General features: G+C 40.0%; 1 protein-coding gene across 1 annotated transcript in view; it reads left to right on the forward strand.

The window, feature by feature from the left end:
• Nucleotides 1–27,197, forward strand: part of pard3ba (par-3 family cell polarity regulator beta a) — a 261,589-nt gene that overhangs the window by 223,714 nt on the left and 10,678 nt on the right. Inside the window, 1 exon segment of the mRNA XM_051942372.1 lies at nucleotides 12,040–12,116. Within this exon segment, the coding sequence (XP_051798332.1) occupies nucleotides 12,040–12,116 (77 nt within the window).

Below are 27,197 nucleotides of genomic sequence, written 5' to 3' on the forward strand. Positions count from 1 at the left end.
GTTTTTTGCGTATTTTTTGCCCTTTTGTTCTTTTTTTCATGTTTGTATTGAATTTTTTCGCTTTCTAAGTTTTTTGTCAAATTTTTAGTCTCTTTTTTGTTTTATTTCGTGTCATTTGTCTCATTTTTTTTTGGTCTTTTTTTGTCTGACTTATCAGTTTGATCATAAACTAAAATATTCGATTGCTCATTGTTCATTTGTCATTTTGTGTCTCATTTTTGTCGCATTTTGTCTTGTTTTTGTTTTTTATCTGACTTTTGTCATGTTTTGGTCGTTTTGTTTCTCATTTTTGTCATTTTCTGTTTCCTTTTGTCCTCCTTGTGTTTTTTTTTGTCATTTTGTTCCTTTTTTGGTCATTTTTTGTCTCGTTTGTGTCCAATTTTTTGTCACTTTGTAACGTCTTTGTCCAATCTTTCGTCTCTTTTTGCTTTGTGTGATATGGTTTGTCTTATATTTTGTCTTGTTTTTGCTTCTTTTTTGTCTGACATACACCCCCTCTCAAAAGTTTTGAGACGGGTTCTCATTCATTTGAATGAGAACCCGTCTCAAAACTTTTGACAGGGGGTGTATGTCATTTGTTTCCTGTTTTTTGTTTCACTTGTGTTTTTTTTGTGTATTTTTTGCCCTTTTGTTCTTTTTTTTGTCATGTTTGTATTGTATTTTTGTCGCTTTCTAACTTTTTTGTCAAAGTTTTAGTCTTTTTGTTTTGTTTTATGTCGTTTGTCTCATTTTTGTCATATTTTGTCTTGTTTTTGTTGTTTTTTTTGTCTGACTTGTATCATTTTGATCATAAACTAAAACACTAAATCATTCAGTTCCAGATTTCTGTGACTAAATGTTTTGTACCTTTGTAGATAAACTGTGATCTGTAAGCTGTAATGTGTAAATATGTTGTTTAATTTTTTTTTTTTTTTCTTTATAAACTTCAGGTTGCTCATAGTGTTTTGTAAAAAGATACTTAATTAAATGTGAATATTTTCAGAATGTTCTTTTTTGCACTAAAACAAAGGAAAAATTAGGAGTTGTGCTTATTTATAGGTTATTGTTGTGATTTTACTGATCCGGCCCACCTGAGATCAAACTGGGCTAAATGTGGCCCCTGAACTAGAATGAGTTTGACGCCACTGCAGCGCGCACTGAGAGGTTCTGAAGTTGGCCAAAGTTACATCAAATCATCTGAAGGTCAAACAGATCAACCTCATGGCATTTGCAGCGGGCCGTTGGAGAGCACGAGTAGCTGGATGCACTCATCAAAGACTCCATCGCCGGTGGTGGCGTTGTCCCCCACAAATCTGTGACTGGAAGGAGGGGACGACGCTCCACTGTTTGCCTGATGATGCCGTCTCAGAACGCATGAGTTGACAGAACTGGAGGGGGGAGCTGCTGGAAATGCAAGACTCCGGTTTAAACACGAAAGCCGTGCGCAGACTCACGGCTGTTGTATCACCGTTTGGTAAAAAAAATAAGCTGAAACTCTGCCCGTGTCTTACTCGCATGCCTGATGTCGTACCTTTCGGGGCATCGTAACCTGGAGAGGGAAGAATGAAAGCAGCCACGCACACACTCACAGGGGTATTTGGATGTTATTTCTGCGAGCAGCGGGGAGGCGAACAGGCCCACGGTGGTAGAGGAACAGGGACACAGCCCCAGTAAATAAACAACACCCCATGGCCACTGCCACGGCCACACACAGACACACATGGAATGGGTTTAGGATGCACGCTGATTGCAGATTTGTGAGATAACGCCGCACACAGGCGGTCACGTTTTGAACAGTTTTCTGCAAGCTTAAAAACTGTGTTTGATGAGCAGTTTGATTAGCTTGAAATCTCAGAACACAGCTGCTTTATGTAACCACACGAAACAGCCACTTAACTCAAATTCACTTGACATGCTCAGCATCATTTTTCTCTCAGCCAGTGACATCAGCACTTTTCACTAAATGTGCAAAACATTCTTTGAAATGTTTTTCCCCCGTATCCTAGCTCTAATACATGTAAACACATTGAATTTATCGAGGCTTTATGTAAACCCCTTGAAAGTTTTAAAGGAGAGAAAATTTATTTGGATGGATGAAGTAGTCTGTAAGGAGCCGTAGCAAATGATGGAAGCCTAAAGTAGCATTTTGAACTCTTCTGTATCTCACGCAGCTAATGAGATAAACATTCTGTTCACCCCCACTGCATCTTTATCATCCTTACATGGAGAGATTAAGCCACAGCCAGTCAAATTCAGCTTTCAAACTGTATGTAAATGTAAAAAGCCATTCTGAGGTCAAGAGTTGAGGCCTAAACAAACACTAACAATGAAGACAATTACCAGCAGATTGGCCTATTACCAGAATAGACTGCATTCCAGTCTGAGTGTGTGTAACCTTTGGTCCTGGTGTGTGGGTGTGTGTGCATGTGTACCATCTGCTGCTAACGAGCTCAGAGTGAGCCGGGTCCAGGTGTGGGAGTGTTTAGTGTACACTGGGGGGCAAGTGAGCCTCCTGTTTGAGATCTACACACACACACAGCCTCCTAATTCGACATAATCTTGTGTGCCAACGGGTTAGACTCGACGAGCATGAAAGAGGTGCTTTGACCTTTGAGTTGGTTATTAGTAACTATACCAGCAAACCGTCACGCAAGAACGATGCAAATGTAGAATTTTGACAAGAGACTTTGTTTTGGAGAATGATACTCAGGCTGGGGGCTACCTAATGTAACCGGCATGTGTGTGTGCTTCTTCGTGATTCCACCTACACACCCATTATGGGGCGGCATGGCTTAGTGGGTAGAGTGGCCGTCTTGCAACCGAAGGGTTGCCGGTTCGATCCTCGCCCCGTCGTGTTCGAGGTGTCCCTGAGCAAGACACCTAACCCCTAATTGCTCCTGATGGGGTCATGGTTAGCGCCTTGCATGGCAGCTTCCGCCATCAGTGTGTGAATGTGTGTGTGAATGGGTGAATGTGATGTATCATGTAAAGCGCTTTGGGTACCTTGCAGGTATAGTAAAGCGCTATATAAATACAGACTATTTACCATTTACCATTATTATAGTCCTGCGTTGTGCTCTGTTGTTTCATTTGTCGTGTGGTGAATAAAGAGTTGGCTCGCAGAACGTCGCTAACGCACGTTTATTACCTTCTCTTCAACATGCAGTTAATGGTGGCTAATCGTGCGCCATACGCTCAGTCTCTCCAACACGAAAATGTCCTCTATTAATTGTCCATACCGCTGCTACGTCCCTCCAACGTTCTGTCTCTCCGATGTGCAGGAATAGTCCATCAATTAAGCGTCCATACTAGCCTAGCCGCGCGAGACCGAGGTCTGAAGACGCAAGGGTCTAGGAACTCTCGACAGGGAGGGAGGCGGGCTAAAAGGTTGTCTTTCAAATCACTCTGCAGCAATTGGTTAGGTATATATCCAATCAGCGCAACGAACAGGCTGACGGAGTTCCTAGAGCGCCTGAAATCAGAGGATGTGGGAGTTCGGTGAAGCCTTATTTATACATTATTTATAGTCCAAATACGTCTTTCTTCAAAATGAAACACTTCAGTGCCGTCCTTTGTTTATCTTTCAAGTTGAATTTTAGCTTCAAATCTTTAAGGGCTGTGGCCAAAGCCGAGTCGAAAGATAACTGTTTGTTGTGCGCAGCCATCTTCTTGTCTGTCCTTGTTTCTATGGTTGTTTCCGGTTGTTTCTGTCAGAATCGTTGCGCCTCTGTCGTCACTTAGTTACGCCCGCCTTCTGACTCTACACTTTGATTCGTGATTCGTCGGCCAGTTTTAGGAGCATCCAACCTCGAGGCTTACCGAGGGTAACTAGACCCACCCTGGCAGAGAATTAAATTCCTTGCCGTGAGTTGTCTAGCGCGGCTAGGCTACGTCCATACCGCTGTTCTGGGTTCCCTCACGTGAAGATAAAGTTCATTCCTCTCGTGTCGATTCCAGCGGCCAGTTCTCTCTTCATACAGCTCCGACGTCCTGTGTTGACGTCCGGCGCATATTAGTGACCTCATATAACTGCGACCTCTTAAAGGAGATGGTAATAACTCCAACAACAATAAAAAAAAATGAAACACATTTTAAACACAGAATACAAAACATAAAATAATTATTTACATGAATCCCTGGAAGTTGGTGGAATTTCATATATGAAAATACTGTTATTTCAACCTGGTTACAGTAACAAACAAGCAGAACACAAGAAACAGTTTGTGAGTCTGTGTCTATAAAAGCAGAAGTCGTACCTCATTTAAATTTGGCCCTTACAGTTCTAAAGCAGTCTTCTCATGCAGCAATGCACCGCTCTGCTCCCAGTGCTCCTGCGATGTTTCTGATACTCTCTGGCAGTCCTGTTCTGTAACTGCAGGCTAACACCATTCCTGATTGGTGCTTAGCTCTCCTCCGCTGTGCCAAAACTCTGTTCCTTCAACTTGCATTTCATTTTGGGGAAGAGGAGAAAGTGTCATCATGCCAAATGTAGCAAGTCGGGTGAGCGGGGAGCAATTATTGTGTTGTTATGGCCAAAAAAATCCATGTGTGATCAGGCACTGTGACCGGCTGTGTGGCACACTGGGACACCCACATGCCAGCATGCCACAGTTTAGGTCAGTCATGCCAAATCTGCTGACTCTAACACCTCAAGGCGTTTTAGTCTGAGGGACTAATTCATGGCACAGTCACATGAATGTTGAAGAAAATAACAAGCATGCTCAAAGAGCCCTCTGCTTTTATGGAGACTGTGGCTCTTCTGTTAAGTTTTTGCCTGGGAGGTAGCCACAGACCCACCTTGTGTCACCAGTGATGATCCCAGACATGATGCTAGCTAATCCCTGAGTGCTAAGTCACACAGAATGATGTTTTCTCTCCGCTCTGGATTAACGTCCACTTAGAAATCACAAATATGTACCTTAACTCAACTAAACTTGCGTTGCTCTGTGAACAAGTTTCAATAATGGTCCTGGGAGTTTAGTTCTTTTTATGAGCGGAATCATGTGATGATCGGAGTACATTTGGACGTCTGTCTGTCTGTCTGTCTGTTAGCAACATTACTCAAAAACGGACAAACGAATTTGGATGAAATTTTCAGAGAAGGTCAGAAATTACACAAAGACCAAGTGATTTGATTTTGGCAGTGATGCAGCTTATAGTCTGGATCCACGGATTTGTTAAAGATTTCTGTATCCTATCCGATCCTGCTACAAACCCACCACTCTGGACTTATCGGGACTTATCCGTCTGAAATGATACAAGGAGCAATTGATTAAATTGTGGGGCTGTTTCTGAGTCCCGTCAATTCCTGCCGCCTGCTACATATTTAGGTCACGCGATTTGTTATCCGTACATAACGTACACATGCAGAACTCACTTCTGTGCTCAGTGCAAGGTCACTTTGTTTGTGGGTACATCTATAGTAAATGGCCACATTCTGCACTGCAGTGATTTCTGATCATCAATAACTAATAAACAAATGCTCCAGTCATAAAAAATGCTGCATTTCTGACCATGCCATATGGGAAAATGAACAGCCTTGTACCTATTAATGGGTTTTAACTACCAGTACTTGTCAAATGTCTCAGTCAAGTGACCATTTTATGATTTCTAAAAGTGATTGCAAATGCGATTTAGCAATCACATCTATATGAAGTGATTTGCTATACTGACATTTAAGATGATTCATCACTAAAAACAACAAAGCCAACAGAAGTGAGTTTTTCTAACTCTGCTGTCACTCAAATACGTCCTCCAAATCCAGAGTTGTGCCCGTTTACAGTAGAAGTCATGGCTAAAGGGAAGTGTTTTCAACAGACTCGGCCAAAATGGAGAGAAACTGTACAGTATCATTCATATTTGGGTCATTCCGTATGAAATCAACCAATTTTAAGAAAACTTCCCACCTGACCCTCTCAGATTTTGCTGCCATTAGACAGATATTTAAGCTGATTTTTAGCTGTTCATATTTCATGCATTACATACCATAGCACTTTCATTTTATACATATCCAATCCTTAGAGAGCCAAATTATACCACATAAAATCTCTAATGAATATGATGATTAGTTTTTGTGTAATGGGTGGCCAAATGTAGCAGTTTAGAAGTTCGTGATGGATAAAATCGCAACTTTGTCATAATCAATCCAAAGACATGACTAAAAGCAGTTTTTTTTTTTCCTGTGGAGGAGTTCTGGACCTGATGGAGGTTTTTACTGGACCTGGAAAAGTGAAGCGGCTCTTCACACAAACACTTTCCGCTTGGTGTTTTTCCTTTGCACAGTGTCAGTCCTCCATTCCAGACTAACCAAGGACCTTTTGTGGACTAAATGTGTTTGTTTGCTTTGTACAGAAATGGTGCAATTCTAAATATAAAGTAAATATTTTCACATTTCTGAGGACTATAGGTCACTGTGAAATGATTCTGAAAATTTCAGATCTCTATCTTTTGTTGTTCAGAAGTTACAGAAGTCTGAAAATGAAAATTTCAAGTCTTAATTTTGGCCGCAATTTTAGGGTGCCCCCTACCTACTTCAAATGGCCATAACTTTGAAACTAATGACAATAAAGCATTCAAATTTTGGATTTTCCCATTATATATAATGTACTAAATGTATGTGAAAACTTAGCAAAATCTGAGAGGGTCAGGTGGGGGCCACTGGTTGAAATGTTATGGAATGAACCATTTGTAAGTAATTGGTCAGGAAACTTCTTGATACTTTTCGAGGTGCTGTGTTTTTGTGTGTCTGTGTATAAATATATCGGAATGTGTTGGTTTCTCCACATTTCTGCAATTCAAGTTCAGCTGTCAGCAACTAGTGGATGTTAGACTCACTGCGGCTCACAGGTTCATGCTTTTCCGTGTGTGTTCTGTTACGCATGTGCCACATATTCACAGCTTTCCTGTCACTTTTCCTATCGGTGCCAGCTCGGCTCGCTCCCTCTCGGTCTTATCTGTTCTGTCTCCTCCCGTGGGGGAGTCAGCAAAATCTCATCACAGAGATTTTTAGGGCGGGGGGTGGGGGTGAGGATGGATGTGTCGTGGGTTCCGCCTCATCGTGCCAGTCGGATGCAGGGCATGGGGTGAGGCTGCCAACAGGAGGTGGGCATGGGGTGCCAGGCGGAGGCTCCACACTGAGACACATGCTTAATTAGCATCTGAGATGGATGGAGGGAGGAAGAAAAGGATGGATGGATGGCAATACAGGAGGCTAATTATACCGTTTCAAAAGAGGCTGTGAAGTAAAGCGCTTTGGAAAAGGCAGATCTTAGCATCTCAGTCAGAATGAAAGCGCTGCTCAGGCATTGTGTCAAAGCACTTGGACTCTCATTTGAGGCTCATTGTATATGTGAGCATCACAAATTTACAGCACAGCCAAAAGTGCTCCAAGAAATTCATTTCCTGAGCTCTGGCAATACTTTGTGATGAATGCGACAGCTGTGCTGCTAGAGCCGAGTGCCGTGTGTGTCTGAATGCGTATCATCTGGCACTGTCGAGGCATCGCTTTCTAATTTGGAAAAATGGAAAAGTGACATTCTGCTCATTCACACTCGCACACATGCCAACCATTCTGTCAGAGCGTTTGTCAGCTGCTGAACTGTGGCGAAAGCAATGACTCGACACACGACACTGTTCTGTTATGCCGAGGCTCATTTGCTTTCCCTGATGAGGACAGTGTGAAGATGTGCTGATTGTAAGGTTTGAGGTTAGATTTCATACGAATGCGCGCACGAGCTTTACCGCACGGCAATCAGAAGAAATCCCCCGTCATGTGTGTGCATGTCCAGCTGCTGTATGCACAAGACATTACATTTTCCACAGATAACCAGACACACACATATTCAAGCTGTAGATACACACACACACTTTCATGCATGATGTCAGCAGGTTCACGATGAGGATGTGAACTTTCAGGAATGGCAAAAAAAAGTGTGTGTCATCGCTCTCCACCTTTCTGGGAGCTGTGAAGACGAGGCTCTTTGCTCGGTGACCGCCTCTTCAGAAGTCTGACTGCTGCATTTTCACTCTAACCTGGATGAATTTCATATTGCTGCTTTACCAGTTGCCATGGTGAGACTGAGACTTGTTTTGTGTGTTTGTTTACTTGCGCTCGTGTGTGTGTGTGTGTGTGTGTGTGTGTGTGTGTGTGTGTGTGTGTGTGTGTGTGTGTGTGTGTGTGTGTGTGTGTGTGTGTGTGTGTGTGTGTGTGTGTGTGTGTGTGTGTGTGTGTGTGTGTGTGTGTGTAGCGCCACAGCAGTATTTTGAGGCACATCATCTGGCAGTCTCATTTAGGGGAAATGGGCTTCCGCCTGCAAAGCATCCATACGACAGACATCCATAATGTGTATGTGAGTTAATAAAGGGATCATGCAGACCTGTGGCTCCAGGCTGTTATGTTAATACAATCAATGGACAAAGAATTCCTCTCATTTTATCCAAACACACATTTCCTCTTCTGCTCATCATTTTCTTCCTCTTTTTCCCCCCCGACTCTGCGACTTCATATTTAGAAGATGTATTGCACCTTGTCCAACACACACACACTCTTCCACCTGAGTCCCAGCTTCTTGCTGAGACTAATGCCCCCTTTACCTCACATTATGCACCTCTTTGCATAATGGCCCCTATCTAACACACACACAGCGCCGTCCAAAGATGGAGCGTTCCCTCTCTGACATCATATTAAAACTGCACACGGCCCTCATGACTGCCACAGCATTAGCATAAACATACTGTATAAACACACACACACACACACACAAAGCCACTTCAGTGAATCGAGCAGCAGCCTTGCCCCAGCCGTGGCTCTGATGTGCTTTCGCTTCCTGGCTCCCATTCAGGGACATTAGAGCTCCGTACATTACAGAGACATGCTAATGATATCTGCTAATGCGCCACCGCTACATTGACATGCAGGATGGGTTTGAACCCATACGTACATGCAAAGCAGAGCGATAGACCGGTGGGCCACAGCGTACAGGTACTGAATGCTGCGTATGTGGGTGTTGGCTTGGTCGATAGCCTGGATCAAACGTACGACTCTTTAGGTTTCCGTGTGTTTGTGAAACCTGCGATCGCTTGCTTATGTGCGCACGTGTTTGTCAGTTAGTGTACATATGGCCGCTACAGTGGTGCACTGGAAAAATGCCCCTCTCAAAACAAGAAAAAAAAACTTATTTCAAGAAACTTCTACCTAGAAATAAGTGAAAAAATCTTCCAGTAAAACAAGTGAAAAAATGTCTCGGTGAGAGTAATTGAAATAAGATGACATTTAGAATATTGAGATCTTAAAATTAGTTGGGAAAACTTATTTTAAGCTTTATTTTACCAGGATCGTCGATCTCAGGTGTCTTAACCCTCCTGTTGCATTCATTTACGGCACCAAAAATATTATTTCCTTGTCTAAGAAAAAAAAAACAGCAAAAAAAATTCCCTCAATTTATAAAAAAAATGCAAAACCGCTGGAAAAAAATGTCTTAAAAGTTTCCCTTAAAAGTTTTATTTTAAAAAAAATCCCCAAATTTGGCAAGAAATAAAAATTTAAAAAATTAAAAACATTTTCAATATTTAAAAAAATGAATGAAAATCTTCCAAAAAATACTAAAAATATCTAAAGTGATTACATATATATCCGTAAAAGTTCTATTTTCTTAAAGAACATTAAGAAGAAAATAAGATTTTTTTCTGAATGTTCTTAAAGAAACCTTCTTTCTCAACATTTTTTTCCACCAATAAATGTACAAAAATCTCCCCATAAAATTTTGAAAATGTGGAAGTTTTCACTGTGAAAATAGATATATTTTTCCACATTTTTAAACTTTAAACCAGGTCAATTTGACCCACAGGAAGGCACGAGGGTTAAACTTTTTTTGAGTTTTCTTGTAAAATTCCACTCAAAACGAGATAATTTCAAGATTGTTTGACTTAACAAGATATTTAAGATGCGTTGTCTTAAAACAAGTCCCTCCATCTTGATGAAATGTCACTTGTTAAATGAATTTATCTTAAATCCAGTGGGATGAGACATTTTGACTAAAAATAAGACAAACAGACTTGGTAAGATTTAGAGTTTTTGCAGTGTGTGTGCTGTGTTTGACCTCAGAAATGCTCACTGGGTAAGCAGCCTGCGTTTGTATGTGAAAACTCATAGGCCAGAACCCAGATTACAGATAATTGAAGCTGTATGTTGTCTCCCCCCTCCTCTGCCTTCAGGAATGGTTTGTTTTAACCCCTGTTGTGTTGTCGAAACCTCAGAACATGTCCAGTTGCGTGCAGCTGAATTTGATGCCACATGGTGTCAAATTTGGGTCTTTATACCCTCTTTAGCCTGCACATCAACAGAAGGGCCTGTGGGGACCGTCACATGAATCAGAGTATGAATCGGTCTTTAGAAGTCTGTCACGTATCTTTCACATTATTCCTGGACTTATGAAGGCATTTTACGGTCGCACCTTCGATGAAAACGTCTGTATTCATTCTGTTTCGCCCTTCATTCATCTTTCCTGTTAATGTGTGAGCGATCATAGCGAGTAGAAGCCATCCAGCTGCACTGTCTTTAATCCGCTGCTGCCAGAATTACCAGGAAGAACGGGAGATTTTTCAGTTTTTCTGCTACTTTGCTGATCAGCATTTCCAGACTTGTCCTGTTAAACACGTGCTCGGCTTCAATCGGTCACTGTCTGGTGTGTGTGATGATCAACCCTCTTTTTACAACACACCCTAAATGTCGTTTTTCTCACGTGACTGGCGTGTCGGCTTGAACTGCACGCGCACATGTTCGTCCGAGGGCCGTGCACGTGTTTGTGTTGTCACATGTGGGCCATTCGCGAGTCCTCACGCTCGTGTTTTTTTAAGTTGTTGTTGTTGTTTCTGCTCAAACCACAAGGCTGCACACAGAAACATGCCTGCTTTAAATACTTTATGCACATCTATGGAGTGAGACCTTGCCTGAATAAAATCCAAAAATTCAGCAAAAAAATCCCCGAATTTCTAAAAAATTTGCAAAACCTTCAGGAAGAAAATTGCAATAATTCCCTGAAAGCTTTTTTTTTTAAATCCCTCAAATTTGGCAAGAAAATTCTTGTAAATATTTTCAAAAAATTAGTAAAAATCTTCCCAAAAAATCCTAAAAATATCTGAAGTGATCACATATATATCAGTAAAACTTTTATTTTCTTTAACCCATTTACAGGCACCAAAAATATCGTTTCCTTGTCTGAATAAAATCCAAAAATTCAGCAAAAAAAATCCCCAAATTTCTAAAAAGAAATTGCAAAACCTTCAGGAAGAAAATTGCAATAATTGCTTTTTTAAAATCCCCCAAATTTGGCAAGAAAATTCTTGTAAATATTTTCAAAAAATTTGTAAAAATCTTCCCAAAAAATCCTAAAAATATCTGAAGTGATCACATATATATCAGTAAAACTTTTATTTTCTTTAAACCATTTACAGGCACCAAAAAATATTGTTTTCTTGTCTGAAAAAAAATCCAAAAATTTCAGAAAAGAAGTTCCCCAAATTTTTGGAAAATTTGCAAAACCTTCAGGACGAAAATTCCAATAATTTCTTAAAAGTTTCTCTTAAAAGTTTTATTTAAAAAAAACAAATGTGGCAAAAAATCCTTGTAAATATTTTCAAAAAATGAGAAAAAATCTTCAAAGAAATGCTAAAAATATCTAAAGTGATTGCATAAATATCAGTGAAACTTCTCATATTTTCTTAAGAACAATCACAAAAAAATCAACCAAAATCCAGCGAAATTCGCTGGATTTTTTTTTTTTTTGTGAATGTTCTTCAGAAACATTTTTAACATTTCTTTTTTCCACCACAAAATGTTCTAAAATTTCCCAAATATGTTGAAAATGTGGACATCAGAAGTTTCAGTGTGAAAATATGTTTTTTTTTCACATTTTCTAACTTAAACGGGTCAATTTGACCCGCAGGACGACATGAGGATTAAGGAGTCGTGGGTTCAGGCCGTGTTAAAGGCGTTTCGACTGTTTAAACATGGCACCTTCACAGTGTAAATACTGACATTGCTTGTCCTGTTTTTCCTCACAGATGGCACCCAGAGGAGCCGAGTCTCGCCCCGAGCCCCGGTACGAAGAGGTGGACCGACATTACGGCGCTCAGCCCAGGTGAGTCCGCTCTGTGGGTGTTTTTTTTCCCCTCTAAAGCAGGAAATGAAGGGATAACTTCTTGCCACTCCCTCCCTTTGTGTCTTCCCCCCTCTCACTCACACACACACAGACTAATCCTCTTTGGAGCTTATAATTAAATCTGGAGTGTTTGCCTTGGGAGTGTCTACTCATCCCAGGAATAGGACTGATCAGCTCTCCAGAGAGCAGGGCGCAGGCAGGAGGATGGCACACGCACGGAGGATGGTTTGCTCTTCTGAAGGATGTATAACCTCTAGTGTGGGTTTAATGGAACTGCACTTTACTTCTGTTTGTTTAGCTGTTCTCCTGTCACATTATGCACGCTCACACCGGTCGAATCACGGCAGAATATTCGCCGTTCGTCTTTGTGACGCTGGCGGCCCGGCGGCTAAGTGGAGCGTGGCGCGAGGAAAGCGAGAGGGGGAGAATGAGGGGAAAGAGGGGGACACCGGGATGGAGAGGAGGAAAAGAGAACAGTCATTTCACGGGTTATTGCCCCTCCTGATATGACAGGCACCAGGGAGCGCCGAGCTCAGGGGGGGGACGAGACACACCGAGGATGTGGAAGAGAGAAGGAAGGACACGAGCAGGCAGCAGAGGGACGGTTGGGTTAGCCGACTGTAGCCGTGGACGCCAAACCAGCAGGATAAAGGAGATCTGGATGACCTTTGGCAGCTCTCACTCCCACTTAGACTGCCATTTTACTCCTGAGATGACATTTTTAATGGGATAAGATACTACTGAAGAGCAACTCTCATTCTATTTGCTGTTGTTGGGTAGATGTTACCCTGGTTTGGTTTTGCCATTTTGACATCAGCCTCTAGATTCCCTCTTCTTGGATGAGTTGCTCGTGTTGCAGTGAGGTGTGGCGCAAATCAGATGAAACTGCACCACCTGACCTCTCCAACGACGCTAGCTGCTTGTCAGAGATAAAAAATAGTTTTCAATTTACAGCAAATTTAATCAGTTCCAACCTGCGTAGTGGTGTGCATCCACATACGAACTCATTACTCTTGTTTGAATTGCTCATCATTACAGAGATAGTTTAATACACTGGAAAAAAAAATGCCCCTCTCAAAACAAGAAAAAAAATTATTTCATGGAACTTCTACCTTGAAATAAGCGAAAAAATCTGCCAATAGAAGAAGTGAAAAATCGCTGCGTAAGATTTCTTAAAATAAGATGTGATATTTAGAATGTTGAGATCTCAAAATTAGCTGGAAAACTTATTTTAAGCTCTATTTTAACAGGATTGTCAAGCTTAGGTGTCTTAAAATAAGCCAGATATGCTTAAAAAAAACAGTTTTCCACTCAAAAATAGATTTTTGCTTTCGTGTAACCTCCTAATATGAGATGTATTAACCCTCCTGCTTTCTTCATTTATGGGCACCAAAAATATTCTTTCCTTGTCTGAAAAAAATCCAAAAAAATCAGCAAAAAAAAATCCCCAAATTTCTGAAAATGTCCAAAATGCAAACCTTCATGAAGACAATTCCAATAATTTCTTAAAAGTTCTATTTAAAAAAAAAAAAACAACTTTGACAAGAAAATTCTTTTCAAAAAATGTGAACATTTTCCCAAAAAAATCCTAAAATTATCTAAAGTGATTACATATATATCAGTAAAACTTCCGATATTTTCTTTAAGAACATTCACACAAAAAATCAACCAAAATCCAGAGAATTTCGCTGGATTTTGGTTGATTTTTTTGTGAATTTTCTTAAGAAACATTTTTAACATTTCTTTTTTTTCCACCAAAGTATGTTCAAAGATTTCCCAAAAATTTTGAAAATGTGGAAATCAGAAGTTTCACTGTGGAAATATATATTTTTTCCAATTTTTAAACTTTAAACCAGGTCAATTTGACCCACCGGACGACAGGAGGGTTAAACTTATTTCAAGTTTTCTTGTAAAATTCAAAAAATGAGCAAAAGTAAAAATAAAAATTATAATGATGACAATATATAAACCCAAACATAGAAATAAATAGCAAAAAATAAATACAAATTATAATAATGGCAATATATAAACCCAAATATAGAAAAAAATAACAAAAAATAATACAAATTATAATAATGACAATATATAAATCCAAATATAGAAAAAAATAACAAAAAATAAATACAAATTATAATAATGGCAATATATAAACCCAAATATAGAAGAAAATGAGCAAAAAATAAATACAAAAAAATGAATATATACATGTATAAAGCTGATGTTATATTTCTGCAATGGTGGGTTTTACAGGGATAATAACATTCATTTCCGTTAGGCACCAAGCACACATTTTTCCCAGCTTGTAAGTCAGAAGATATCCCATCATCCGGGTTCTGATATTGCCAGATTCCAGACAGTCTCTCAAATACAACTGCAGAAAGATAAGAGTTACTGTCAGCATTTTTACGCTGCAGTTCATGGAAAAAACATCACAACTGCATTATATGTTTTTTTTCCTCGATATAAGCAGGTGTGCAAGTATCTTCACATCAAGTATTTTCTGGAAAAAACCCATCATATCATGTATAGTTAGCCTTTATAAAGATCAACACAAGAGATTTAAAGTAAAAGTAGTGGAATTACCTTTAAAAAGCCCATAGGAATCATTTTATTTATTTAAATTATTCTGTCATGAATTTGTCCTCTTTAGCTCAGGGAAATCACGCTTTCTTTCTGTTTTCTGACATTTCACTCCATCCTTATTTCCAGTGTTGTTCTAATGCTTAAGCTGTGCTTTTAAGTGCATAAATAATAACACCACAAACGTTTTAAAGCCGTCAGATTCTCCGACACATACGATGAGACGTGAAGATAACAAGTGAGGTTCACATTATGTTCATTACCTCCACAGTTCTCCTCCCTGTTATTTAACTATTGTTCAGCTCCTCTTTGAAGTATTTTTAGGCCCGGCACCCATAGGATCCCATCCACTTGAAATGCGTACAGTAACCAGGCTTCTGGGGACAGCAGAGGAGCCAAAAAGGAAAAAGCAAAAGGCAGAGAGGAAGAGTTTGTACACAGTATTTCCACTCATGTTTGTGTTCTTGTTTCTGTAAAGATAAATCAAGACTCCTCAGTCCCCCCAAAAACCTCCTCTGACTCTCTCTGGCGTAAATACAGAGGCGAGCGGAGGGGAGGGGACCAAATGTATTCCGGGAATTTTTTTTTTTTTTCTTCATCAAGAGGGGAAAAACAGGAGGAAAAAGAGAGAGCAGACAGAGCAGTGAATTGAATGCATTTTTCAAAGTGGAGCTGAACTTTGTGCAAAATCCCCCCGGGGGCCGCCATTATTGAAAGCCATTTCCTCTCAAAATGAGTGCGGCTCCACCATTGGCCTGGCTCTCATTAGCATACATTTGGCCTGCCTTTGTGTGGAGCCGGCTGGGGCTGCAGCTGGAGGGGTGGGAGTGAAGGAGGTGAGTGTGTGTGTGTTTGCATGGTGTGTGTGTGTGTGTGTTTGCATGGTGTGTGTGTGTGTGTGTGTGTGCATGGATAGTACAGGAGATGTGGCAAAGCATCTCACAGATGGGAGCTTATGGAGGGAATGGAGAGGGGAGGTTTGAGTCAGAATGATGAGGACAGAAATGAGGCAGAAACAAGGTGTTCAGGCAGACATTTGAATATTTCACTGTCGGTAGTCTCTTGCTAATCGCTAATAGTTTTCCCCTTTAAAGTGTGGTTTATCAACCCTCGTGTCGTCCTGCGGGTCAAATTGACCCGTTTTGAAGTTTGAAAGTGTGGGAAAAAAATATATTTTCACGGGGAAACTTCTGATGTCCACATTTTCAACATTTTTGGGAAAATGTCTCTTAAGAACATTGACAAAAAAATCAACCAAAATCCAGTGAATTTTGCTGGATTTTGTTTGATTTTTTTGTGAATGTTCTTGAAGAAGATATTAGAAGTTTTACTGATATATATACATATATATATATATATATATATATATATATATATATATATATATATATAAAATCACTTTAGATATTTTTAATAATTTTTGTAGGATTTTTACTGTTTTTTGAAAATATTTACAAGAATTTTCTTGCCCAATTTGGGGTATTTTTTTTTAAATAAAACTTTTAAGGCAAATTTTTAAGGAATTATTGGAATTTTCTTCCTGAAACTTTTGCAAATTTTCCAAAATTTGGGGATTTTTTTTGCTGAATTTTTTTCAGACAAGGAAACAATATTTTTGGTGGAAAAAAAGAAATGCGAATTTCACTGGATTTTGGTTGATTCTTTTGTCAATGTTCTTAAGAAAATATTAGCTTTGCTGATATAAATGCAATCACTTTAGATATTTTTAGGATTTTTTTGGAATATTTTCACTAATTTAAAAAAATATATATATTTACGATAATTTTCTTGACAAATTTGGGGGATTTTTTTTTTTTTAAATAAAACTTTTAAGGGAAGCTTTTAAAGAATTATTGGAGTTTTCTTCCTGAAGGTTTTGCAAATTTTCAGAAATTTGGTGAATTTTTTTGGTGAATTTTTGGACTTTTTTCAGACAAGGCAACAATACTTTTTGGTGGCCGTAAATGAAGACAACAGGAGGGTTAATGTCTATCTGAGTGTGAGTGGAGTTTTACTCCCACTGGTTCAAGGAATGCAATATTTTCCACTTTTCCCAATCAAACAAAAACACACCAGCAGCTCAGAGCGTGCCCTCTTACCTACTTACTTGATTTTGTATTGGAAAATCGTATTCCATTACGGCAGCCCAGATTGTACGCTCATTTTACCCAGGCCTGACTGCCTATTCCCACTTCTCAAATCAAGAGTTTCTTTTGGAGCAGAAGGATGCCAAAGTAGCAAGGCTGATGGAAAGAGAGCGGACCTCGGCCTGGGACACGGTGCTGAGAGCTGCAGCAACGGCAGCCAACAAGAGGAGCTCAAGTCTGGGAAAGAGGATTTGGACGGAGGGGCTGGAAGTGGCAGCGTGGAGAGGTTTGCCCCAGGGAGGGTGATAGTGCTACTTTGGCTCTTGCCTGCCTCTCCACCGGCCATTAACTCTGGGGTGCAGCTCAGCCTCCGGTTAGGCTCCACGCTTTGGGACAGACAAATGCACACACACACACAGCCATATGGAGAATATTAACATCATTACCAATTCAAAGCAGCGGGTCACGGGCGCGGCGACCCGGCCCCGGGTTATCCAATCAGAGCACCCCTTGACCCACTCCCCCAAGGTGATTGGATTAGGGGGCCAGGTTGGCGCGGCAACGTTGCTGGCCGGATCCGATAATTGGCTGATTAATGTGCAGCTGATGGCCAGTGAGGCAGCGAGAACAGAGCTCAAACCAGGGACCATGCCGGCCTCCTGAAGCTGCTGTCACATCAGAACAATGGAGGCGACACGCTGAGGCAGACACAAGGAGGGGCAAAGGTCCTCACAGGTCCAGTCGGTTTCTGGTTCCCAAGGGTGCAAGCAGAGTTTTTGTGCTTTTATTTAAAGAGAGATAGTGGAGAGAGATGGGAAATGATACACAGTAAATGTGATATGCACCTCTACCACTAAGGCTTTTTTAAGGCTTCTAATGAGCACATCTTTTTAGTGTTGCAAGCTACAGCAGGTCCTCAGTTTACGAAGTCCTCGACCTACGGCGTTTCACTGTTACGTTGGAACTGGTCACGTGGAACTAGTTGGCGAGCAGAGCGGACCAGTACTTTGTCACGTAGTGCTTTAAGACGGCTTTGTTTACATTCACCGATTGTACGCCATCTTGGAATGTGCTGCATTCGCTAACTTTTTGCCCTTCATTATGGCTTCCAAGCGCAAGTCAGACTCTTCTGATGCTTCAAAGAAACGGAAAGCCATCTCCATCCAACTTGTTAAATGTCTGCTTGCAAAATGAATCATGAGTCGAAGCAAACTTGACTTCTTTACTGTGGCTCTTGATACACATTACAAACAGAGCGAAAACTGCAACAAAAACAGAAAAAAACAACATAAATGTATGTAAATGCATCCCTTTAACTGAACCAGTGAGTCCATGTGAGCCGCCCATGCAAAGAAGTGCATACGTGTGTAAAGTTAAACATCAAAATAATGGACAGGAAGTGACAACTGTCAACAGACAACTAAAAAAAAGGCTTTTTCAAAATAGAAGTACATCAATAACCCTGCCTTAAGGACAACACACCATGGAAGTGAAATAACATTAAATAAAACGGTCAGAAACAACGACAAACATCTGCATTAGTAGATCCAGTTGTAAAAACAGTGGAACATATTCTGTTGTCTTCTCGTGAAGTGATTCATACATGCATGGAAGTCATTGCTATTAATGACTTTTATGAAGAACTCATCAATATCGTGATGCAAGTTATGACTTCGTTCACATTTTCACCTGAGTTCCGACTTATGGTGAAAATCGACTCGCATCAATCGGCAGGAACGGAACTCTGACATAAGTCAAGGACCCTGTGTACTCTCAATGGAAAATAGCTAAAAACTAGCTAAATATTGCTTGATGACATCAGTGTGTTGCATTTGCAGTTTGCCCAGATTCAGCCCTTTACATCTGTTCCACTTCTCTCCTGCTCTCTGTGCTCAAAAATACTGTATTTTAATCCAGGCGAATCTCAATAAAGCTGTCCTCATTCATGCATTTATCTGTTTCTGATGTCAGCCAGTGGAACGAGTATGAAATAGTGACTGAAACAGAGCACATTAAGACAGCATGTTAACCAGCAGTCATTTCCAAGCTGCTGCTTTTACTGCTAAAATCCTGATTTCGACATCGTCTGACAAACTCGCCGCACACACGAGTGAAAGACGGCATCTGTGCTGAGAGTTCAGCTATATTTACATGCAAAATGATCACTCAGAGAGAAAGCTGAAGGCAACAGAAAGTCCTTCTTTCCTCACAGAGCGCACAGCCTCCGCCTGGATAACAGTATTTACACAAGAGCAGCTCGCTCATGTCTTTGTCAGCTGAATGTGCTGCTGCTCTCTGTCACTCACCGAGCAGAGGAGATGCACAGATAGTTTGGCTGTGGTGGGCAAGCAGCGTCTCGTACTCGTGTTTTAGTATCTTTAAAAGAAAGTAGCTGGCTCAATATGTAACTGAGGGACTTTTGAAGTGCATGGGATAAATCTTGCACACATTTTTAACAATCACTCGTTCATAAAAATGACTGGATATCACTGAAATGTCAACTAAATAACCGTCCTAATTTAGTAACAACCACCTTCTAATTAGCTAAACGATGATAAAATGAGCTGATTCAAAACTAGTTCTGTGTTCTTTTTATTAAGTTGAGATAATCATGACAGATGCTTCTTTTTTGGCAATGTATCAAATTTTATATGGAAAAGAACAATTTGTATCCGTGTCCGAGTTGTCACTTTCAATTAAGTTACCCGTTACAAATACACCTCTCAAGGAAGTGTGTTAATTCCAGATCACATGACCTGCTCCACATTTTTGTGTATCGATTTTGTCATTTCGTGTCTCGTTTTTGTCATTTTGTGTCTTGGTTTTGTCATTTTCTGTCCTGTTTTTGTCATTTTGTGTCTCGATTTTGTTTTGTCGTGTCTCATTTTTGTCATTTCGCGTCTCGGTTTTGTAGTTTTCTGTCATGTCTTTGTCATTTTGTGTCTCGATTTTGAAATTTTGTGTCTCAATTTTGTCATTTTGTGTCTCGATTTTGTTTTGTCGTGTCTCATTTTTGTCATTTTGCATCTCGGTTTTGTAGTTTTCTGTCATGTCTTTGTCATTTTGTGTCTCAATTTTGAAATTTTGTGTCTCAATTTTGTCATTTTGTGTCTCGGTTTTGTTGTTTTCGGTCTAATTTTTGTCATTTTGTGTCTCAGTTTTGTTGTTTTCTGTCTCATTTTTGTCATTTTGTGTCTCGGTTTTGTCATTTCCTGTCTGGTTTTTGTCATTTTGTGTCTCAGTTTTGTCGTTGTCTGTCTTGTTTTTGTCATTTTGTGTCTCGATTTTGTTATTTCATGTCTCACTTTTGTCATTTTGTGTCTCGGTTTTGTCATTTCCTGTCTGGTTTTTGTCATTTTGTGTCTCGGTTTTGTCATTGTCTGTCTGGTTTTTGTCATTTTGTGTCTCGATTTTGTTATTTCATGTCTCACTTTTGTCATTTTGTGTCTCAGTTTTGTCGTTTTCTGTCTTGTTTTTGTCATATGGGTGTCTCATTTTTGTCATTTTGCGTCTCATTTTGTCGTTTTCTGTCTCGGTTTTGTTGTTTTCTGTCTCATTTTGTCATTGTGTATCTCGATTTTGTTATTTCATGTCTCACTTTTGTCATTTTGTGTCTCAGTTTTGTCGTTTTCTGTCTTGTTTTTGTCATATGGGTGTCTCATTTTGCCATTTTGTGTCTCGTTTATGTCATTTTGTGTCTCAGTTTTTAATTAAAAAATGACAGGATATGACTAAAATTTCAACTAAATAACCGTACGAGCAAAAATGTCAACTATGTTGCAAAAAGTCCCGCAATTATGTATTGACCCAGCTAAGATTTGTCAAAAAAAACGCTGTAGGTGTTGCTAAATCTCACAACAAAACTGATAAGTTAGCAACAATGCATCATTCAGCATGCGTGTTTGCAGTCAGTCGTTCTGAGGAGCTTCTCATGTTTGCCGTTTGACGAGTGACTGAATACTCTGAGCTCTTATCAAGCACTCTGCGCCCCCTCCTCCAAAAAACAGAGGGCAACTTCTTGATAGTCCTCAGCATGTCGAGTATCCTCTGGCATGTGCGAAAGTGTCCCTTAAGGACTCTCAACTGCCCTTCCCGAAAAGTGCACAGGCGCTCTTCCCCGACTTCCAGCCACTTGGCTTTCCCCGCCACGCCTCGGCACACGAACCTTTTCACCCCGGTTGTGTCGGCTCAGGCCCTAATGAGCTACATCCAGCCTGGACACACCTAGCAGCGTAGAATAGAGAGGAATAAATTACTTTTCCCCCTTCCCCGTAAGCGCAATCTGTTGATTAGAATACAATGAATAAATAAGGGAAGATGAGAAGAATATTAAAATGAAAAGCTCCTCTAAAATTCTCGTCTCTGTTCATTCGGTTCTGCTCCACTGTCTTACTCTGTCCAATGGAAATAGGCTCACAAATTTACCTCGCGCAGTCGGTGTGCCGTCTTTATTGCAGAGGTCTGTTATCACATCAGTGCGGTGATATTGTTAGGGCCTGTATTTGGGAGCTCTCAATGAATTCCGATACCGTTTTGAAGGTCAGCGGAGGAATCGTATCTTCAGCTCGCTCATGTCTCTGCCAGCTAATGTGCTGCTGCTGCTCTCTACCACTCACCGAACAGAGGAGATGAAGTACGGCTGGCTGTCTTTACATCAAAGCAGCTGGGTCAATATATAATAGAGGGAATTCATGAGATATATCTTGCATACATTTTTAACAATGACTTGTTAATAAAAAATGACTGGATATCAGTAAATTATATCATTTTGGGTTTTGGTTTTGCAATTTCATGTCTAGTTTTTGTCGTTTTGTGTCTCGATTTTGTTATTTCATGCCTCACTTTTGTCATTTTGTGTCTCGTTTTTGTCATTTTGTGTTTCATTTTGTCATTTTTTGTCTCGGTATTGTTTTCTGTCTTGTTTTTGTCATTTTGTGTCTTGATTTTGTCATTTCATGTCTCATTTTATCATTTTGTGTCTCATTTTTGTCATTTTGTGTCTCAGTTTTGTTATTTCATGTCTCACTTCTGTCATTTTGCGTCATATTTCTGTCATGTTTGTGTCTTGTTTCTGTCATTTTGTGTCTCGGTTTTGGCGTTTTCTGTGTCGCTTTTATCATTTTGTGTCTCGTTTTTGTCATTTTGTGTCTTGTTTGTACATTTTGTCTCATTTTGTCTCATTTTGTCGTTTTGTGTCTCGGTATTGTCGTTTTGTGTCTTGGTTTTGTCATTTTGTGTCTCAATTTTGTCATTTCATGTCTCATTTTATCATTTTGTGTCTCGTTTTTGTCATTTTGTGTCTCAGTTGTTATTTCATGTCTCACTTCTGTCATTTTGCGTCATATTTCTGCCATGTTTGTGTCTTGTTTCTGTCATTTTGTGTCTCGGTTTTGGCGTTTTGTGTGTCGCTTTTATCATTTTGTGTCTCATTTTTGTCATTTTGTGTCTCGTTTTTGTCATTTTGTGTCTCATTTTTGTCATTTTGTGTCTCATTTTTGTCATTTTGTGTCTCGTTTTTGTCATTTTGTGTCTCATTTTTGTCATTTGCATCTTGTTTTATCATTTTGTGTCTGTTTTGGCATTTTCTGTCTTGTTTTCGTCGTTTGTGTTTCGATTTTGTCATTCCGTGTCTCATTTTAGCATTTTGTGTCCTGTTTTGGCATTTTGTTTTTCGGTTCTTAGTTTTCTGTCTTGTTTTTGTCATTTATGTCTTGATTTTGTTATTTCATGTCTCATTTTTAGCATTTTGTGTCCCATTTTTGTGATTTTGTGTCTCGTTTTGTCATTTTCTGTCTCGTTTTCTTAGTTTTCTGTCTTGTTTTGTCATTCTGTGTCTCGGATTCTTAGTTTTCTCTCTTGTTTTTGTCATTTTGTGTCTTGTTTTTGTCATTTTGTGTCTCGTTTTGTCATTTGTGTCTCGGTTTTGTCGTTTTCTGTCTTGTTCTTGACATTTTGTGTCTTGTTTTTGTCATTTTACATCTTGTTTTGTTATTTTACGTCTCAGTTTTTAATAAAAATGACTGGATGTCACTAAATGTCAACTAAATAACCGTATGAGCAAAAATGTCAACTATGATACCAGTCAGCTGTGTTATGGTGATATTGTTAGGGCCTGTATCTGGGAGCTCTCGATGAATTCCGATGCCGTTTTCAAGGTGGAGAAATCACATCTTTTCTGCGCTCGTCTTTATTAAAGCCCGATCCTGCTTCTCACAGCTTCATAAGTGATCAACTGTTTCCCACCCAATGCTGTCCAGCTGTCGAATGACTCGCGTTAAACTCATCCAACTCAGTTAAAGTTATTGTCTCTGCGAGTCGTTTCATTTCTCGGGGTTCTGGAGAGCTCGGAGCGTCTCTTTTTTCTTTGCAATTTGCCCTGCAGCAGCTCAGAAATCAAGAAGATTGCTTTAAAAGTTGATGTGACCCCCTTTATTGTTAAGCAATAACAGTAAATAAGCAGCTCAGGAGTGTAGAAGGCACTGTTTTTGGTTTGATTTCCCGAGTGGTGCCCTGACCCTTTCCTTTTCTGTGGCCCCACGGTGTGCACAGGCAGCAGTGTTGGTCCGGCTAACTGTGTTTGTGCTCAGACATGGAAGAACGTAATGGAATCAGCAGTGGGAAATGAAGGGGCTTGAAGCAGCTCCATCACATGCACCGCTCAGGCACCACTGGCTCTACCTGTTTACAGTACTTCCTCTTTTCCCCTCTTTCTCCCTGATTCCATCAATCCTTTTGTCTGCATTTCTCTGTCACTCCTGTTTATATCCCTCTTACGTCGCTTTGGATGTCGTCTCCGTCTTCCCCCCACCTCGTTCGGGGGGGAAATGGAATCATCGCCGCATAAATAAAACAAAAGACATACACTCCGAGGCCTGGGCGCTCCCCGTGAGCTCAGCTAGAAATACAAAGACTGTCATGTACAAGTCGGCGTGACATTCGGTCCGCAAATACCGACGGACGGGCAGGAGTGTGAGACGAAAGAGTCGCCGTGAATTCAGATGCTCTCCTCTTTGCCTGGAATGAGATACAGCAGAGAGAACTTGTTGTGAACCGTCAAGGCTGAAAGAGAAATTCAATCTGAGTTTTGGGAACTGAAAATGTCTGCATTTAGTGAAAGAGAAATCCCATCTGTTTCTGTCATCAACTGTTGCTGTTTCCTCGGCACGTCTCTCTTCCATCATTATTCTTGTTCTTGGAGTAAAGTCCAAGAAGTAAACCTGACCTTTGCCTTCTGCGCTAATGACGGCTGTCAGAGCTGATTGCCTTGATTTCATCAAACCAGTGGAATAAAATGAGAATAGATCGTGGTGGAATAGTTCAGTAAACTGTTATTGATAGTCATCTCACGCATGACATCACTGAAATGACAAATGAGGCCTTAAGTCAGGGATGTGAAACATGCGGCACGTGGACCAAAAGCGGCCCTCCAGACGCTCCAATCCGGCCCGACTTTGTAAAGCGTAAAAATGGCAGAGAAGACATTATCTGCTATAAATTTAAAATTATTTCCAGACCATGACAAGTTGTTCTGATCATAAAGTAAAGTACGATATTTTTTATTGTTCTTTTCTCATTTTGTGTATCATTTTTGTAATATTTTGTCTTGTTTTTGTTGTTTATTGTCTTTTTTTCTCTGACTTTTGTCTTATGTTTTTGTCGTTTAGTGTTTATTTCTTTCGCTTGTGGTGTTTGCTTTATTTTTGACATTTTGTATTTTGCCTTTTTGTCATTTGTCAATTTTTTTGTCGCTTTATAACTTTTTTGTCTCTTGTTTCGTGTCGTTTGTCAATTTTTTGTCATTTTGTGTCTCATTTTTTTAATATTTTGTCTTGTTTGTTTATTTTTTGTCAGATTTTTTTTGTCGTCTCATGTTTTTGTCATTTTGTTTCTTGTTTTTGTTGTTTTGTGTTTCCTTTTTGTCTCGTTTGTGTTTTTTGTCTCATTTTTCTCATTTTCTGTTTTGCTTTATACGTTCCTTTGCGTGCCATTTTGTGTTTTTTTGTCGAATTTTGTCATTTATGCATTTTTTCTAACTTGTTTCTCTAATTTTCTGTCTTTTTGTTTCATTTCGTGTCGTTTGTGTCATTTTTTGACATTTTGTGTCTCATTTTCGTAATATTTTTTGTCTTGTTTTTGTTGTTTATTGTTTTTTTTCTCTGACTTTCTTCTTATGTTTTTGTCGTTTTGTGTTTATTTCTTTCGCTTGTTGTATTTTTCTTGTTTTTCACATTTTGTATTTTGCCTTTTTATTTGTCAATTTTTTGTCGCTTTGTAACGTTTTTGTTGAATTTTTTGTCTCTTTTGTTTCATGTTGTTTGTCAAATTTTGTCATTTTGTGTCTCATTTTTTAAAATATTTTGTCTTGTTTGTTATTTTTTGTCAGATTTTTTTGTCATCTCATGCTTTTGTCATTTTGTTTCTTGTTTTTGTTGTTTTGTGTTTCCTTTTTATCTCATTTGTTTTTTCTCATTTTTCTCATTTTCTGTTTGCTTTATACGTTCCTTTGCGTGCCATTTTGTGTTTTTTTTTGTCGCATTTTGTCATTTATCCATTTTTTCTAACTTGTTTCTCTGAATTTGTCTTTTTTTGTTTCATTTCGTGTCGTCCCATTTTTTTTGACATCTTGTGTCTCATTTTCATAACATTTTGTCTTATTTTTGTTGTTTTTTTTGTCCTTTTCATCTGACTGTTGTCAGTTTGATCATAACGTAAAAACCAGTCCTGCCAACATGAGAACAAACTGGGCTGAATGTGGCCCCTGAACTGTGACGAGTTTGACACCCCTGCCTTAAATGTTCCTGGGAGCTTTTCGAAGAGAGCGCCTATTCTTCGTTTGCATGCAGACCGTTTGCACCGGTGCCTCTCGTCTCTCCTCACCTTCTCATTTCTGAACCAAAGCTCCCATTCTGCAGTCGTGCCCACGGTTACCTGCCACGGATACTGTACACATTCCCCGCCACTGCTCAGCGTGTAGCAGCAGAGAGTGTAAACACGGGCCCATTTAAATGAGGCACATGCGTCTCGGTGAGAGCCAATTTCCACCGCTGTTGTTGACATAGGCTGGTTTGATTAGCAAAGCTGCCTCGACAGCCAGGGCCGGAGTGGCTAATGGTTTCCTCTGCCGCCGAGCCATCCAGGCCTGCTCTGTGTCTGCAGCACTCAGCTAGCACTCTGCCATTAACGCTACGACTTTGTGTGTGTGTGTGTGTGTGTGTGTGTGTGTGTGTGTGTGTGTGTGTGTGTGTGTGTGTGTGTGGACAAGGATGAATCTGGAGAATCTGGAGAATGCATCATAGGCTAATGAATATGTCAACTTGCTAAATATACTGTATTACGTCTTTTAAATAAACAATCCTGACAATAATTAATGGCAGTAATTGATGCTGCAGCTTGCCGTCGAGAACACGCCAAATGAATCACACACAGACCTTAAACCACGCATCGAGTAAAGTAAATGAAGACCGCTGCTACTTCTGCAAATTATGACACATTATACGTTTTACCCAGGAAAGTGTGTGTGCACATGCATATGAATGACTGTGTGTGGGTGCGGTGAGGTGCAGCAGCTGCTTCCCGCGCAGCAAATTAATGCATTTTGCATGCAACGCGTGTCTATTTGTCATCAGCTGACTCACAGGTGAGCAGACAGAGCGGCAGATGTGCCCACATATGCATCTATACGCTCCCTTCATCGCCGCCGTCGGAGCAGAAATAAATTGGATGTGCAAATGTCATGTAATTGGCGTTTGTGGCAGCTAAGAGTTTGAGCGTTTGCGCTAATTTCTCGTACGTGCATGAGAGCGTAAAGCTGCTCGATGGACCGTTTCAGAATCCGGATTGTGATGTGCAGCAGTAGGTGCAATCTGAAGAAGAGAAAACCAACCCAAAGACGACATACTGAAGCCTTTTATGGTGTTTTATAGCAAAGGAAAACCTGCACAGTTCTCATTTCCCATGACTAATCTACAATGCAAGTGCTTTGGGAAACACACATACTTTTATGCAACTTTATTTACATGACACAGAGTTTATTGACATGCAGCCTCCACAACTAAATGAGAGGAACAGGAAAGGAGCACTTAAAGAGGAAGATTTGATTCCAGAAAGCATAAAAAGGCACTACATGAGTTGTATGGAAATATTTCAGCGACAGAAAGGATGTTGTTGACCAAAGCAGGTGCTCAATCTGTCGGTTTTGCAGTCACTGCCGCCACACGAGGTAACACAGCTAGGGATGTCCGATAATATCAGCACACCGATATTATTGGTCTGATATTGGCATAAAAATGTAGTATCGGTCAATATCGTTCTTGAAAACCGATAAAATACTGCTCTTTTAGCTCTTTTTTGGGGTAATTTTGCAATTTTTTGGGGCCGAATTTGAGTTTTTGTC

Source organism: Acanthochromis polyacanthus, chromosome 22 (genome assembly GCF_021347895.1).
Source record: "Acanthochromis polyacanthus isolate Apoly-LR-REF ecotype Palm Island chromosome 22, KAUST_Apoly_ChrSc, whole genome shotgun sequence".
Lineage (NCBI taxonomy): Eukaryota > Metazoa > Chordata > Actinopteri > Pomacentridae > Acanthochromis > Acanthochromis polyacanthus.